The 17,817-nt window shown below is 43.3% G+C and overlaps 2 protein-coding genes across 7 annotated transcripts in view; one reads left to right on the top strand and one right to left on the bottom strand.

Moving 5' to 3' along the window:
* The first annotated feature begins 2,379 nt into the window (after window positions 1–2,379).
* On the top strand, window positions 2,380–7,927 carry cyp51 (cytochrome P450, family 51). The gene is made up of 10 exons (XM_029731984.1): window positions 2,380–2,833; window positions 3,007–3,105; window positions 3,290–3,466; window positions 3,642–3,768; window positions 4,697–4,871; window positions 5,165–5,284; window positions 5,455–5,650; window positions 6,026–6,121; window positions 6,394–6,562; window positions 6,861–7,927. The coding sequence occupies exons 1-10, from the start codon at window positions 2,669–2,671 to the stop codon at window positions 7,037–7,039; spliced, it is 1,503 nt and encodes a 500-aa protein (XP_029587844.1). The 5' UTR covers window positions 2,380–2,668; the 3' UTR covers window positions 7,040–7,927.
* A 942-nt stretch (window positions 7,928–8,869) lies between these two features.
* The window catches only part of akap9 (A kinase (PRKA) anchor protein 9), a 145,138-nt gene continuing 136,190 nt past the window's right edge, over window positions 8,870–17,817 (bottom strand). For all 6 annotated transcript variants that reach the window (XM_029731978.1, XM_029731982.1, XM_029731980.1 and 3 more), the window contains 13 exons: window positions 17,649–17,787; window positions 17,255–17,420; window positions 16,913–17,063; window positions 16,355–16,711; window positions 15,365–15,664; window positions 12,713–12,942; window positions 12,455–12,560; window positions 12,000–12,185; window positions 11,511–11,711; window positions 11,106–11,338; window positions 10,404–10,498; window positions 9,841–10,080; window positions 8,870–9,653 (listed from right to left, as the gene is read on the bottom strand). In XM_029731978.1, the coding sequence (XP_029587838.1) occupies window positions 9,610–9,653; window positions 9,841–10,080; window positions 10,404–10,498; window positions 11,106–11,338; window positions 11,511–11,711; window positions 12,000–12,185; window positions 12,455–12,560; window positions 12,713–12,942; window positions 15,365–15,664; window positions 16,355–16,711; window positions 16,913–17,063; window positions 17,255–17,420; window positions 17,649–17,787 (2,448 nt within the window). In that variant the 3' untranslated portion in view covers window positions 8,870–9,609. The remainder of the gene's footprint in view (window positions 9,654–9,840; window positions 10,081–10,403; window positions 10,499–11,105; window positions 11,339–11,510; window positions 11,712–11,999; window positions 12,186–12,454; window positions 12,561–12,712; window positions 12,943–15,364; window positions 15,665–16,354; window positions 16,712–16,912; window positions 17,064–17,254; window positions 17,421–17,648; window positions 17,788–17,817) is intronic.

The raw sequence follows: 17,817 nt of genomic DNA, 5'->3' as shown, positions 1-17,817 counted from the left end.
AAATATTTAAGTGCCTTTGAACAGGGTATGGTAGTGTGAAGAACTGCTGTTGGGTTTTTCACGCTCAACAGTTTCCTGTGTGTATCAAGAATTGTCAACCACCTAAAGGACATTCATTTTTTGTCAACATTGGCCAGTATCCCCATGGAACGTTTTCAACACCTTGTGGAGTTAATGCCCCAACGAATTCAGGCTGTTCTGAGGGCAGTACTGAGTGCAACTCAATATTAGGAAGGTGTTATTAATGTTTTGTAAACTAAGATCCTGATTGCATACTTGCCTAGTCACTTTTACCCCTATCTACATGTACATGCTGAATTACCCTAACTACCTCGTATCCCTGCACATTGACTCAGTACTGGTACTCCTTGTATATAGCCTCGTTATTGTTATTTTATTGTGTTACTATTTCCTTTTTTATTTAGCAAATATTTGTCAAACTTTTTAACTCAGCATTGTTGGGCTCATAGGTAAGCATTTCACAGTAAAGTCTACACCTGTTGTTTTTGGCGCATGTGACCAAAACAATTTAATTTGACTTGAAAATGTTACGTGAGAAATCAGACGAAGGACTGGCAACGGTAACAGCGGTAGCTGCCACATGAGCACACTCTGCTCAAATAAATGACTTAACTTGTCAGCAGTACATTCATTTCAAACCACATGAGAAAAATATAACAGTGTGCAAAGCTGTCATCAAGGCAAAGCGTGGAATCTCAAATATAAAATATATTTTATTTCATAGTTTTGATGTCTTCACTATTATTCTACAATGATGAATAAAAAATAAAAAATAAGAAAAACCCTGGAATGAGTAGCTGTGTCCAAACTTTTGACTGGTACTGTACATTTACCAAGTGAAGTCCATAGCAAAATATTGGTTATTGTTTGAACATGAGAATAAATTCAATTGAATATGTATCAACATTGTATGAGAGTGGGTATTGATGGTTATTAAATAAATTATAATATAAATTTAATCCAGATACTGTATATCCGTGTAAACGACATAAACATAGCCTAGCCTACATCTAGGAATATTGCTTTGAACCGTTCACTGGTATAACAATTTAGATTTCCATTTGACCATTTTGTATTAAATGTCAAGTTTCATGAATTCACGAGGGGCGTATTCATTCCGGAAAACATTTACCGTTTAATAACCAAGCGGAAACAAACAGAGCAAAACGAGATTTTCTATTGGACAAATTCAGGTAGGTCCCTCGCGTTTTCGTTCCTTTTACTTCTGTTTAATAAACGTTTTGCAATAGAATCGGCGTAATCAATACGCCCCTGTTGCACACGGTTTTAGTAGACTACAGTAGCCAATGAACTTTGAGACATCTAGACCTATTCTAGTCTGTATGTAGTTCAACCAATGTGATTCTCCTCTATAATGCATCTTCACTGTCAGTTTCCTGGCATCTATTCTCCTCACCAGTGTCATGATCAAAGATATGATCAAGAGCCTCACATACAGTAAATATTGTTTGGTCTTTGTGCTGCCACAGAATGAATTGTGAGCAAGGCCTCAAAAAAGCTTTATATACCAGAGCTGCCAGAAGAGTTCTATGTATTAGTGAAACAATTTTGCAATTGTTTGTGAGAATGCTGACAGGTGTGGTTCCTGAGGGGGAAAGATTCTATTGGGGAAAGGTTCCCGTGGGGGTTGGCATGGAAGCCAGGAAGGGGAGTGAGGTGTGTGCTCAAACACACATGCATGGGGGGGGGGGGGGGGGGGGGTGTCCATCTGATGAATGGACATGTGACTGAACTCAATTTTATACACTAATTGTAGTCTCACCCATTCATTTCTAATGACTGGTCATTTCTTTTTACCAGGAACACCACAGGTGTACAAAAGTTAAATAAAACACAACATTTTATGAAAATCATTAAAAAAAATGTATTTTGTGTGTTCAGGTGCCCTGTGTGGACAAAGTTATGGAACCTTATGACAATCAGATTAAATGAACTACATTTTTCAGAGAGAAAACTTGTAAATCGGTCCAATTCGATCGGAACACAGCAGGAGGCTTAAACATGCATCGCTACTGGACGCAAGTTGATTTGTAGGGCAGTTAGTCAGCAATCGCCAGCAGTCGTTTTGATGCTCTCGAGCATCGCACTGTTTTGAGAAGAAATTAAACATTGTCGGGGGAGGGTCTCTTCGGCACCGTTGAACCAATCCTGTAAATGTGGAGGAGGAGTTAAAATGTGTCGTCTTGTACTCTGCCATGACATCATATAGCCAGACATCAGTCCAGGTAGTGATAGCCAACCAGAGTGCAGAAAGGCAGCCGCGGAGCTGATGGACACACAGCGAATAGCCAATGAAATACCTTTATTGGTCAGGCGGGGGTAGGACTAACTTAATGTGGACAGGTAGAGATGCTGGGAAACAATACTAGCGGTCACTTATCATTTAGCGTTATTGGGGAATAAATTATGCTATTGGAATCATCAAGGATTTGACTGTGCTTTGGGGAACACTATTTTACGTTTATACAAATAGTCTCGTGCTTTGTAGAAAACCGATTTAGATGGTGTAGAAGTGACAACCGGATTACGGATTTTTTTTTTATTTGTTGCAAATGCTAGGAGTCTGACGCAGTGGCCAACAATATTTTACAACAAATTGAAACAAACAGAAGACGTGACAATTGCTATGCATTTATATCAAGTTAGTAGTATGCTACTACAAAATACATTCGGGAAATTGAGTGACAACGTGACATCGGTGGTCCTTGCAGTGTTTGTGATCACCCTAACTTTGGGATATATTTCTAAACTGGTGCTCAAACAGTCACAATCTTCTTCCGACGAAGACAAGGTACGTTATGTACATGAACAACAAATCAGTTGAGATATATTACATTATTATTAGGGCTGCGACAGTGAATGTTATAGTTGCATGCCGCATTCATAGACTATGGCATATTGTGCATAATCAATTGTCTTGTGTATTTTATTCCTGTATCTAAATGAACGTTTTTATTTTCTCAGAAATACCCACCATACATACCTTCCAGCATTCCATTTCTGGGTCATGCCATAGCATTTGGGAAAAGTCCCATTGAATTTCTGGAGAACGCATATGAAAAGGTAAGAATACAGTACTGCTGCAAAGTATACTTTAGTGCTCTAAGTGCTACTTACTTTTGTTTACAAAATGTTATGATAACTTTTCCTATCATACAGCTTCTGAACGTTAATGGTGTATAGTGCCATTTGAAAGTGCCCGTTATAGTAGGTGCTAAAACAAGGTTTATTTTCTTTATATTCACAGTATGGGCCCGTTGTCAGCTTTACCATGGTGGGCAAAACCTTTACCTACCTTCTGGGTAGTGAGGCTGCCACACTGATGTTCAACAGCAAGAACGAAGATCTCAATGCAGAGGATGTCTATTCTCGATTGACCACGCCAGTTTTTGGCAAAGGGGTTGCATACGATGTACCTAACCATGTAAGCAAATAAATACTTACTCAGATACTCCCATTCGCACTCACAAATGTAGAGAATTTCCCCCCCACATAAAGAAGTCTTGCCAGAAGTTTGTTTGTCCTTAGTTTATGAGCTGAAACAAAGTATTGATTTAGCAAATTGAGCAAATTATTTTGCCACTCATTTTCTTTTGTAGATTTTCTTGGAACAGAAGAAGATGTTTAAGACAGGACTGAACATTGCCCATTTCAAACAGCACGTTGAAATCATCGAGGAGGAAACTAAAGAGTACTTTTCAAGATGGGGAGACAGCGGGGAAGAAAGTAAGATGACAGAGACATTACAACCGGTCTGATCTTTTCACATGGAATACTGTAGAAACTAAATCCAAATGCCCAGCTCCAAATCGACCTCTAGTCCCTACTGTGGCCACTTAATGTAGATCTAAAAGGATTGAAAAGATGTTAGCAGAATTACACATTTTCCACTTGGCATATCAGATTGCAAAGTGGAATTATTAGTACAGTATACTTATCCAATCCTTTCAGACCTATAAGAGCTCACGGGGTAGGGACTTGGGTGAAGTACAATGTCAACTGTTCAGAAAATGACCCATTCAGCACAATTTCCCATCAACAACTTCTCAAATAATACCTCATTATAACAAAATCAAATCAAAGTGTATTAGTCGCGTACACAGACTTGCAGATGTTATCGCAGGTGCAGCGAAATGCTTGTTTTTAGCTCCAACAGTGCAGTAATACAAAACAATACACATGTAATCAATGTGTTGTAACTACTGTAATACAGTTTGAACCTTGCCATCCATTTTAAGATAGTTCCTTTTTTTCTGTAAAGGTAGGGTAGCGATATGACATAACAGAGCGACTTCTGACGTGAACAAAAAGAGTAACAAGCAAGAGGCTAATCTAGTCAAAATTTGTACTGTAGCACGTACTGTAGCTATTACGTTGCTCAAGAGTGCATTGATCTCCCATGCACAGAAGCTTAATGGGTTGCTAATGACTGCAGTCTTTTGCTTCACACTCTTGCTAGAATCTGTTTGCGAGGCATCGCTGTTTATGAAGACGTCATATCACTTGTTACACGTCATAACATTTGAGCCGTACTGCACAGTCAAAGTTATCCAGTCCACAATCCTGACCCCTTTTCTCTCTCTCTCACTCATTCCATCTCCATCTCTCTCACTCCTCCCTGTCTTTCCATCTCTTCCACTCCTCCCTCTCTCAGACCTGTTTGAGGCCCTGTCGGAGCTGATCATCCTGACGGCCAGTGCCTGTCTGCATGGGAAGGAGATCCGCAGCATGTTGGACGAGAAGGTGGCCCAGCTCTACGCAGACCTGGACGGGGGCTTCAGCCACGCTGCCTGGCTACTGCCCGGCTGGCTGCCGCTGCCCAGTTTCAGGTAAGAGAAAGACTTCATTCATACTGTCCTCTCAACCAAGGGTCAATTCAAACTGTTCCACCTTCAGGTTAGGATTTGTGTGTGAAAGACCAAGTTAGACTGAGTTACCAGAATGGTTGCTGGAAATTATTATTCTTGAAACTTCATTTATACTGTCTTGTTCTATCCTCAGGTTAGGGTTCTGGGTGATATACTGAGTTGGACTTAATTCTACTGTATTCATTCTGTAATAGCAATATAAGAATGTCTTATTTCGTTAAGGCAGGAAAAAACAAGTTGTCATTTTTGTACAGACGAAGGGACAGAGCACACAGGGAGATCAAGAACATCTTCTACAAAGTCACCCAGAAACGCAGAAGCTCTGGAGAGAAAGTGGACGACATGCTGCAGACCCTCATAGATGCCACCTACAAGTACGACCTAAGTGGGACAGATGCCAGTATTAATACATATGGGACAAGTATCTATGCCTCCCCACAGGACTGAAGTGAATGGGCATTTGGTTTAAAGGTGTTCTACAACTGTTGAACCGTTTTAGACTGATTCCTCATTTCAGTCCTAACTATTTCTGCCTTTTTTAAAGGGATGGGCGGCCCCTGAATGATGATGAGATAGCAGGCATGCTGATTGGTCTACTCCTGGCTGGACAGCACACATCCTCCACCACTAGTTCCTGGTTGGGCTTCTTTCTGGGCAAAGATAAGGCCCTACAGGACCGCTGCTACGCTGAACAGAAAACAGCATGTGGAGAAGACCTGCCCCCACTTAACTTTGACCAGGTCAGAATCCATAACTGGCATATTGCCAACTGCACATAAATAGCCATAGATTACACTAGAACTTTGTTGTTGAAAATATGAATGATGTTTTTACACTGGCTTACAAATGTGTTAAGACTATATTTACATAATTACGTTACATATTGTTAAATACATTTAGATAAATTATTTTGTTGAAACTTATTAAGATCATAGAATGTGGTCAAAAAATAAACTATTTAAAACTAGGTAATTGGATATTGTATGTGAGCAACTTCAGTTTAGAACCGTTTCTCTAGACTGCTAAACCATAAGTTCAGCTATTCATTTGGACAGTTTTGATCGTTGAAATATTTGCCATTGATCTTTACTTACCTGGTCCTGTTCATTCATCAGCTGAAGGATCTGACTTTGTTGGACCGCTGTTTGAAAGAGACCCTCAGACTACGTCCACCCATCATGACCATGATGAGAATGGCACGCTCTCCGCAGGTAAGATCGATGTCATTATTTGTTGGGCGGTTACGAATGCCCATTAAATTATTCCTACTACCTTCATATACATTTTTTCAATTCCCTTATAATATCAGTAAATAAATAAAAAATCTAACATTTTGGACACTGAATTTGAGCCATAATGTAAATTGCCCATATATTTTTTTTTATTTTGAAATGGAATGGAGCCCCAACCCAGATAAATGCATGTGTATAATAGGTGAGTGACCATTGAACAACCCTGACCCTTTACTTCCATCCACCCCCAGACTGCAGCAGGCTATACCATCCCAGCCGGCCACCAGGTGTGCGTGTCCCCAACGGTCAACCACCGTCTGCAGGACACCTGGACAGAGAGGATGGAGTTCAGGCCTGACCGCTACCTCAATGATAACCCTGCCGCAGTTGAGAAATTTGCCTATGTGCCCTTTGGAGCCGGTAAGAATATTTTTTGGTTATTTCCTCCCTTTTAACAGCATGTAATAAGTTAGGTGATCTGCCATCTTTAAGAGAAAACAGAAGTGTCAAAGCATATACACAATGGTAGGGGAAACAGCTGTCATACAGTGTGTTTTCATGTGTAAATAAGTATTTTGTCAGTAGGTGGGGCTCTTGCTCAATATATACAAATATGGATTTCACTACCATACAAGCTGTCTCATGCCACAAAGTATCACCTGATTTTACCCTCATTACCATGACTCATTAAAAAACACTGATGTTCTCTGTCTTCTAGGCCGTCACCGCTGCATTGGGGAGAACTTTGCCTATGTTCAGATCAAGACCATCTGGTCTACCATGCTGCGCCTTTTCGAATTTGACCTGGTCGATGGCTACTTCCCCACAATCAACTACACAACCATGATCCATACCCCACACAACCCCGTCATCAGATACAAGAGGAGGCAACACTAAGAGACACTGAGCGCAAAACACAGCAGAGAAAAAAAAAGAGGTTACACCCAGGAGAAGAGCAAGGCTTTGTCCAAAATGGCTTCCTATTCTATTGTGTACTCGTTTTGTCCAGAGCGTCATAGGGCTGCGGCCAAAAGTAGTGCATTATATAGGAAATAGGGAGCCATTTCAGATTTCCCCCAACAAACAACCTTACTTAACTTAAATGGTTTGATTTAGAGAAAATTATTGTACTTGAATTTAGGAACTGTGCAAGTTAATTGACAGAGTTCTGTGCGGATATCAAACAACTTTACTATGTGTTGCCCCCACCTTATGTTTGCCTTGTTTTTTAGTTGTTAGAATGTACACTGAATCAGTTTGTTTCTTCACTAACGGCTTCTCTTTAGTAGTCTGATCCCAAATTAGATCTGTTTGTGCAGTCATGCCAATGACCATAGGATTTGGCTTCAGTATACAGCACACACAGATCTGTCCCAAGGCTTCATCTTTTGGCCATTCTATTTCAACTGTCATGGTAATACATATACAGTGAGCTCCAAAAGTATTGGGACAGTAATACATTTTTTGTTGTTTTGGCTCTGTACTCCAGCACTTTGGATTTGAAATGATACAATAACTATGATATTTATGTCTCTGTAACTTTGAGGTTAAAGTGCAGACTGTCAGCTTTAATTTGGTCCCCCCCAATTTTAGGGGACCAAAAGTATTGGGACAAATTCTCTTATGTGTTTTAAAGTAGTCAAATGTTTAGTATTTGGTCCCATATTCCTAGCATGCAAAGATTACATTAAGCTTGTGACTGCAAACTTGTTGGATGCACTTGCTAATAGTTTTGGTTGGGTTTCAGATAATTTTGTGCCCAATAGAAATAAATGGTAGATAATGTATTGTGTCATTTTGGAGTCACATTTATTGTAGATAACAACAGAATGTTTCTAAACACTTATACATTAATGTGGATGCTACCATGATTACAGATAATACTGAATGAATCATGAATAATCAGTGAGAAAGTTAAGAGGCATAAATATCATAGTATCATTTCAAATCCAAAGTGCTGGAGTGCAGAGCCAAAACAACAACCAATGTGTCACTGTCCCAATACTTTTGGTGCTCAGCGTAGGCTTTCAAGCTTCCACTGTCTGAAATGTGACAGAGTCTCCTGTGTGTATGAGTGACACTATTACAGTAAGGATGGATATTACTGGAGTAAAAAACACTGCCTTTTACAGAGCAGTGAGAAATAGTAAAACCACTGATCCTTATCCATTGATTCATAGAGATCAGTGATCAAACTGACGAGCACTGACTTTGTATGTACTACTGTCCATTCATATAATTGTACAAAGATAGAGAACCTGGGCTGGGTCAAACAAAGAAAACGGACTTGAAACATGGAGGGACAACCTGCACTTGCTCAATGAGACACATTTCAGTTTTCTGTTGTGTGCCCTAATAAACACGACTAAGTGTATTGAGTGGGAATGGAATGTTGGATGGTCAGGGTAATATGGGTTTGACCCATGTAGTGCCTTGACAATGAAATATTATTTGTCAATTTTGTATTTGATTGATTTAACTATTTGAAGCCTAGTTTTGTGAACATTGGCCCTTCATATATATTAAAAAAATCTAAATATCATGTTCAAATTGTCTTTACACCATAATTTTATTGACTGTACATTTCCCCCCATACCAGATTCACATTTTAGCTCAAGTTCTATTTTGTTTTACAACTGTTAGAACTAATTAAATGTGTACCTGTAAAATCAAAATTGTTGTGTTAGTGAAGTTGAATTGAAAAAAAAACCCCGGTGCGACCACATCTTTCAAGTGTTAAAATTCATATTTATTTCTGTTTTTGACAAAATACCCCGAAAATTCAAAGCTCCTACCTTTACAAAAATATGTCTTCTACAAATTGTCCTCTGTAGTCTGTCCAAGAAACCATTCTAATAAAACACAGCGTGGTGTATATAGATCATGTAGCAGCCTCAACAGTAAAGTCAAATTCTCCATGGCAGAGTTCTCCCAATTCCCGTCCTGGAGAGCTACTGGGTGTGCAGGCTTTTGTTCCAGCCCGGCACTAACCAACATTTCCAAAAATCCATAAATCATGGACTTCTATTTAAGAAACCACAGTTACTTTAATCAGGCGTGTTAGTGCTGGGCTGGAGCAAAGACCTGCACGCCCACCCGGTTCCAGTCCAGGGCTGGAGTTCTCCGGAGAAGCCTGCTCTACGTATTCTTCCACCCACACAAAGTAACATACACAGTATAAATTAAATTAATCCAGGTTTTTCGTTTAAATTAGCATTCCACAAATATACATTTAACGTGATTGTGTTCATCCACAACAAAGAGGCAGACCAAAGTTTACAAACATAGAAGCTGTTTCAAGTGCTGGCGACAAAAAGCTCGATTATAAGATGTCTACACACAACAAAATCTTTTTTGGTCCCCACGTAATATACTGTACACAGCAGAATGATACAAAATACCGAAGCTCAGCACAAGAAAAGGCAACTGAGTTTCTTCAAGCCAGTTCCAGCGTAATTTATAGACTATCATCTTTTTATTCCAAAGTGCAATTGAGCATATGAAGAAGAACCTAGGAAGGGCAAAATGAAGTGGTTTAGATCCCAAGACTGAACTCTTGACAATAACATTTCAAGCATCATCTGCACATATTTTCTTGGGTGATTGAATGAGAGGGAAATTTCTGCTTTTGTATTACATTATTTAACTCTAGATGGTGTGAAGTAGTACGGTTGGAAGTGTGTGTGCGTGTCTGTTACCTGACTGCACGCTCCCCAGTCTCCTCTGCAGGGCCTCCAGTCTGGAGATGTAGTCGGTGAGCGCTCGGTCAGGGTCGTAGTTCTGGAGGTGGGAGCAGGTCAGAGGGCCAGAGTCCCCAGCCATGTGGAACCTGTGTTGTGCAGAGGAGAGGGCGGACCTGGGGGAGGCCCCTCTCCTCTCTCCGTACACCTCCACACTCCCCGGTTGCAGGTAGGGTGAATCTGTTCTCACCTCATTACCTGAAGAGGAAGAGAGACAGTTGTCAGTCCTCTGTGGGGGGTTTTCTCTCACAAAACAGGATCAATGAGTCAGTCAATGAAAAGGTAATTATACATTTTCTGCTTTGCATTGAACCTGGCATTTTAGAATATTCAGGTTACTTATTTAGGTTAGCTAGCATTGTGGACCACCTGATCAATCAGCACTTCATTGACTGCAAGTGTGTAAGTCTAAGTTAGCCTAGCTTGGTTCTTTACCATTTAACTCAACCAGTCCATTCATGTGATTTTCCCAATATATTTTCCTGGTGTTGGGATAGTGTGAGGAAATGTAATTTCCATACCTGTTGACTGCCCCAGGCCATTTCTGTTCACGTTGACAGATGTTATGGAGCTCATCCCCGTAGTTTTATGCCATCGCTTGACCAGGAAACGCATCCTGGAAGAACAGAACAGTCCGATTCAAAAATGTGCTAGAGCACGTGTCAAACTCGTTCCACGGCGGGCCGAGTGTATGCAGGATTTCACTCCTCCCTTATACTAGATTGATTTAAGGTCACTGATTAGTATGAAACTCCCCTCCCTGGTTGTCTAGGTCCTAATCGAAATGAAGACACTAGGCCCTCCATGGAATGAGTTTAACAACCCCATTAGAGTACAGAGGGCCATTAGCCTACAGTACAATCAGAACAATCCATCTGTGTTTATTAAAATAACTACTGATATTGTATGATGCTGTATGAACTCATAATAACAGTCGTTCACAATCCAGCACCTGTTTTGAAGTAATAACTAATCAGCTATAAACTTGATTAAGGTTTTTAATTAGTAGAATTTAGCTATAAGCTCATCATAAAGGTCTTTAAACTGCAGAGCATTATAATTTAGCAGCTATAGCCTCACAACAACAACAGTCTATGCTGCTCTGTTTACCAGGAGAGGGCGACATGCTAACAATAACACCCATATGATCATAAGCAACCAGCTATCCTATAGCCTCCAAACCGGTGCAATGCCATCCTACCACTCCAGTTCCAATTGTTTACCTGGAGAGGGCGATGGAGACGCGGACGGCCGAGCGGAAGCGCGTCAGCCCCCGGCGGCTCTGTGTCAGGGACTCCAGGCTGCAGTGGGAGGGCCGGCTGCCCATGCGGGCGATGATCAACAGCGTGGCTTCCTCGCACTCCTGGAAGCCGCCGAGCAGCAGCAGCAGGTACTTCTTCTGGTAGATGAGGGCCTTGCGGAAACTCTCGGAGCGTAGGTACTTGCCATATATCTTCTGGAGAAGGGGAATAGGAGAGAAAGGAGGGTTAAAAAAGTGTATGATAGTTAAGTGGGTTGTATAGATGTGCAACAACGTATTTGCTATTCAACTTTGACAAAGAGTGGAAAAGCGGTAGATTTGAAAGAGGTAAGTGTCATGGAGAAATGCAGGGCAGATTTGAGCTCACCGTCAGTGTGGAGTTGTCTGCCTCCGGTCCAGTCATGTCTCTGAGGGACTCTGTCCTGATCTCTCTGAGTCGGGTCACCTCTGCCTGGGCTAGACGTAGGACCTTCTCCAGCCGGCTCCTCTCCCTGGTCCAGGCTTCGCGCTCCGACGAGAACAGTACGCTGGCCGCCTCCTGCTGCTTGTCCACACCACCTTTCCTGGACTGGAGGGATAGAGGTTGAGAGGGGTCGTGTTAAGTTGGTGCAAATTAAAGCAATGTCTCCACAAGCTACTTCTCTGCCATTTCTAGGTGCCTCCGCAATCCAGCATTGTACTCTGTCCCATGTCCCTAAATTCCCGACCTGCCACTGGCCTTGTATAGTATAGTGTTGTACTGATCCCAGACCCGTCACTAGCCCGACCTGCCACTGGCCTTGTATAGTATAGTGTTGTACTGATCCCAGACCCGTCACTAGCCCTTAACTGCATTAGATCTAGTATTGTAACTCACGCTGCCCCCTGATCCCAGACCAGCCTGTCGGTAGCGTCGAAGCTCGTCCTCCAGGCGGAGGGTCTGGTTGCGCAGATCGTTCTTCTCCTCTGTCAGGCGGCTGACGAAGCCTGTGAGCTCAGCATTCTGCCTCAGCAGCCGCTCTGTCAGGGAGCTGGACTGGCCACCAGCCACAAGGGCGGTGTTCTGTAGACACAGCAGAGAAGAAATATCAGTGCTCACTAGCCACTGAAGTCATACAAATACTCTATACATCAAGCAGAGTAGCTTCCTCCTACATGTGCAGGTGATGGGCAGAGGCTTACTATTTAAGTTTGACTAAGACTGTAGTTTGTTTCCTGTTGTGTTTTCTATGTGGTTTATGTATATAATGTGTGAGCTGTGCTAAGATATTTCTGTAGGACAATAAACATCAATCTAATTTAAGTGGTCTGAAATGAGAAGTGTCAATTCACCGAGGGGACCAAGGGGAGCTCTGAAGACTGCTGCAGCATAGTGATGACCTCATCAATGTTCGTCTGCAGCCACGACAGTCCTTCACTGTCCACCTCTGTAGTCAGCCTGCACACACAAGCATCAATCCACGCAACATAAATCTTCACCTGCACATATATTTACCAGTCACTACAACAGTTCACTTCAATCAAATGTTGAAGTAATGAATATAATGTACAAATGTTTTGAGACAAAGTTGTTAAGAAATTGTGACATACCTGCCAGAGCCCTTGCTGACCATGGCTCGGATCTTGGCTGCAATGAGCTGCAGTTTGCCCAAGACCTTGTCTGAGTGTTTGGGGTCATGGTGGGGGGCGAGGTTGCCCCCTGTCCCAGTGACATTGAGGAGGGAAGGTGTGCTGGGGTTGACAGTCAGCGTGTCGCCAGACTTCTGCTTGAACACCCAGTCTCTGGTCCGGTCTGTGGGCTCACCTTGCCACACAGCCTGCTACAGTCACAGACATACAGAAATGTCATTATGATGATTATCATGATGATCACTTACCATTCAGAGCCTGCAGGTTATAAAAAATTATAAAAACTGGGTGGTTCGAGCCCTGAATGCTGATTGGCTGACAGCCGTAGTATATCAGACCATATACCCGGCTATGACAAAACATTTATTTGTACTGCTCTAATTACATTGGTAATCGGTTTATAATAGGATTAAGGCACCTCAGTGGAATATGGCCAACATACGACAGCTTTTAGCCGTCATATATTGGCCATATATCACACCCCCTCGTGCATTATTGCTTAAATATACAGACATTCTGAAAGTATTCAGACCCCTTAAATTTTTCCCCATTTTATTAAGTTACAGCCTTGTTCTAAAATTGATTAAATCTACAAACAATACCTCATAATGACAAAGCAAAAACAGGTTTTTAGAAATGTTGGCACATTTATAAAAAAAAAAATTAAAACTGAAATTTACCATTTACATAAGTATTCAGACCCTTTACTCCGTACTTTGTCGAAGCACCTTTGGCAGTGATTATAGCCTCAAATCTTCTAGGGTCTGACGCTACAAGCCTGGCACATCTGTATTTGGGGAGTTAATCACATTCTTCTCTGCAGATCCTCTCAAGCTCTGTCAGATTGGATGGGGAGCGTCACTGCACAGCTATTTTCAGGTCTCTCCAGAGATGTTTGATCGGGTTCAAGTCCTGGGTTTGGCTGGGCCACTCAAGGACATTCAGATATTTGTCCCGAAGCCACTCCTGAGTTGTCTTGGCTTTGTGCTTAGTGTCATTGTCCTGTTGGAAGGTGAACATTTGCCCCAGTCTGAGGTCCGGAGCACTTTGGAGCAGGTTCATCTTGGATCTCTCTATACTTTGCTCTGTTCATCTTTCATTTGATCCTGACTAGTCTCCCAGTCCCTGCCGCTGAAAAACATCCCCACAGCATGATGCTGCCACCACCACCATGCTTCACCGTAGAGATGGTGCCAGGTTTCCTCCAGATGTGACGCTTGGCATTCAGGCCAAAGAGTTCAATCTTGGTTTCATCAGACCAGATAATATTGTTTCTCATGGTCTAGGAGTCCTTTAGGTGTCTTTTGGCAAACTCCAAACTGTCATATGCCTTTTACTGAGGAGAGGCTTCCGTCTGGCCACTCCACCATAAAGGCCTGATTGGTGGAGTGCTGCAGAGATGGTTGTCCTTCTGGAAGGTTCTTCCATCTCCACAGAGGAACTCTGGACCTCTGTCAGAGTGACCATCAGATTCTCGCTCACCTCTCTGACCAAAGCCCTTCTCCCCCGATTGCTCAGTTTGGCCAGGCGGCCAGCTCTAGGAAGAGTCTTGGTGGTTCCAAACTTCTTCCATTTAAGAATGATGGAGGCCAGTGTGTTCTTGGGGAACATCCACGCTGCAGACATTTTTTGGTACCCTTTCCCAGATCTGTGCCTCGACAAAATCATGTCTCGGGGCCCTACAGACAATTCCTTCGACCTCATGGCTTGGTTTTTGCTCTGACATGCACTGTCAACTGTGGGTCCTTATATAGACAGGTGTGTGCCTTTCCAAATCATGTCCAATCAATTACATTTACCACAGGTGGACTCCAATCAAGTTGTAGAAACATCTCAATGATGATCAATGGAAAAAAGATACACCTGAGCTCAAGCCTGAGTCTCCTAGTAAAGGGTCTGAATAGGTACCGTTTTTGTATTTTTAATACATTTGCAAAAAATAAAAAATAAACTGTTTTCGCTTTGTCATTATGGGGCATTGTGTGTAGATTGATGAGGGAAAAAAATGGCAAGGGGTCTGAATACTTTCCGAATGCACCGTATACTTGATTGTCACATACATGGATAGGTGCAGTTAAATGTGTTGTTTTACAGGGTCAGCAATAGTAGTACGGTGCCTGGAGCCAATTATGGGTTAAGTGCCTTGCTCAAGGACAGACAGACAGACTTTTGTTATCTTGACAGCTCTGGTAATCGAACCAGCAACCATTGGTTACTGGCCCAATGCTCTAACCGCTAGGCTATCTGCCACCCCTAGACACATAGCTTAAATAACCAATAACTGGCCCAAATTGTGGGTTATCCTACATTATTATTCTGTTGCTGAGTATAAAACAGCACCACGTTAACATTATTATCTATAATGGATTATCATACAGGGCCTGTTGCTTAGAGCAGCACAGCACAACAGAGTTAACAAGGCTAAGTACTATTGATTATTTTATCATACATAGCTGGGTTCTAACAACAAGACAGGCTAATAGATGCAATATCGTAGTATCAATAGCTAAAACATATTTTCTTTAAAACAATTCAATTGTACTATGTGACACTAAAGCGCTGTATTTGGTTCATTCAAAGTGTATGAATGTAGGATATATAAATGTCACCTACGTTTTGGTTATCAGGCTGCTGCTGCGTCCCGCTCCTCTCCTCCTCTCTTGTCTCTCCCAGCTGGACCACTCTCTCCTGGAGCCTCTCCTTCTCTTGCTCCAGCCGCTTCCCCTGCTGCACCTCTCTCTTCAGCTGCTCCATGGCTTCCCGTGCCTGCTCCCCCAGGCTTTCCAGCTGGCCCTTGGCCTCCCGCAGAGCCTCCTGGTCCTGGCATGACCTCTGAGCTGCAGAGGTTAGCTCCTCCTCCCATTGCACCGCCGCCAGCTTCTGGGCCTCCACCTCGTCCAGCAGACTAACCACCTGAAGAGGGAATAGATGGTTACAGGATTTAGTGGGAATGCAGAAGTAATGGTAAATATAGTCACTATAGCAGTAATGCCTATGTAAAGTTGTCATGACAGTTTGGAGAAAGCAGATGCATCACCTGATGAGCCACTTTGTCGCGCAATTTAGTGGCGGTGCAGAATCACATCACATAACTGGTCACAATGCCAACACTATATTTTCGCTAGCACTTCATGTGAATCTCCTGTGTGCAAGGCATTGATAGCAGACTGGCTGACGCGATCCACACCGCGAGGAAGAGCTGTGACTGACTGGTCGGGACAGGAGGCCGTTTGTTAATGCAATATTCGCTCAGAAATTCTGCAGACTCATTGATTAATTAATTTGAGACCTCTTGTTTGGATTTGAAAATCCAACAGTTGTAATGGAAGGGGGGTTATGTGTGGCCGTGCCTGTGGGTGTTTGAGTGAGAAAGAGACAGAGGAGGAACCAACCAGTACAAACACAGCCCCCTTCATTATCCACGCATTGTGACGACAACATCAAAACAGCCTTTCCAGACTAAAGTCAGGCGGACTGAGTTAGGCATTAGCCAGACTACATTGATAGTGGCTTGTATCACATACCCATAGAGCATCATACGACTTGCTGTAACTAGTGTGTATGTACGTGTGCGTCTGCTTCATCTACAAACAAACTGTCCACCTGAGCATGCTTTTTGTCCAGCTCCCTCTGCAGTCCCTCCAGCAGACCTTCGGATGACATCGCCCCTCCCACCACTTCATCCTCCCCCTTCCTAGCCACCTCCCCCTCTGGGTTCTCTCTCCAGGAGGAGCCGTGGTGGCGATGCTCCTTCTCTCTCCCCAGGGCGCTACTCAGCTCCTGGGCCCGGGCTCGCTCTGATACTAGCTGGACGTGGAGCTGCGAGGCCTGGGTCTGCAGCCTGGAGCGCTCCTGTTCGGCCTGGAGGGACAGCTGGGAGGAGGACTGGCGCTCCTGGCCTAGGGTTGAGGTCAGCTGGGCTACGAGACTCTGCTGCTCCTCCAGGGCCAGTTTGAGATCCTGGAGGGAAGGGGTGTAAAGACAGAGATACTTGTGAAACACACTTGAATAGATAATACCCCAGTGCCTAAGGTGAACATATCAGTAAATCATTAATTTAAGTAAACACACACTAAAGTGAAGACATGTGGAAACAAGTAGGCAATTATACCTGAACACACTGGGACACTAGTCTTCTACCTTCACTACAAACTGCCTTACCTCCAGCTCCTCTCTCTCCAGCTCCTCTTTCTTGTCCGATTTACACTTCTCCTTCTCGAAGGCCCACTGCAGCTCTCTGGCCTTCTTCTGTTCGTCTGCCAGTCTGTCCGCCAGGGTGTCCACCTCAGCAGCCTTCTGTGACATCTCCGTTCTAGAAACAAAGACAACGACACCGGGCTGGATCCATCCAACAGCAACTAGGAAGGTAAACTACACGTGTGTGTAATACTGAGGCTGGGAAGGGGAGTCGATGTTTGTTTCTGTATCCCTAAATAGTCATACCTGACAATGTTCTGCTCTTTTATGCGTCAAACTGTGTGTGAGCGTGCATTAAAACCTTACCTGACTGTGTCCAGCTCCTTCAGGTGTTTGTACTGGGCCTTGAGCGTGGTCTCCAGCTCTAGTTTGGTCTGGGCCAGCTCTCCCTTCAGCTCCTCCAGGGCCCCGTCAGCCTGCAGCAGAATGTGGGGCTCTGGAATGCCACCTCTCTCCCTCTGCTGCTCAACACCTGAGTGGGACGAACAGCCAGACAAAACAACATGGAAGGCATTAGAATCAGCTGCTGAGTGGAATAACTGTGACCTCGCCTAAGACAATTTACTATAGATATTAGTCAGTCAATAAATCAATGAATTTATCCATCCAGCCCCCCCAGCCATTCATCCATCATCCCCATGTGTCCTTACAACTAACACACAAATGTCAGAAGAAACCACTGGAGGGCCAGACGACAGACCATGATTGGATCTGCCTCTCCTGCCAGGCTCCTGGCCTTGGATTTGTTCTAGCTGGGCCCGGAGCTGCCGGACCTCTGTCAGCAAACTGCTTCTGTCTGCAGTCTGGAGCATCCCCATGGCATCTCTGTGATGGGTGTCCTGTAGATACACACAGCCACAGTTTAGCCT

This window comes from Salmo trutta, chromosome 34, assembly GCF_901001165.1.
Source record: "Salmo trutta chromosome 34, fSalTru1.1, whole genome shotgun sequence".
Lineage (NCBI taxonomy): Eukaryota > Metazoa > Chordata > Actinopteri > Salmoniformes > Salmonidae > Salmo > Salmo trutta.
This window is presented reverse-complemented; position numbering and strand designations above follow the sequence as displayed.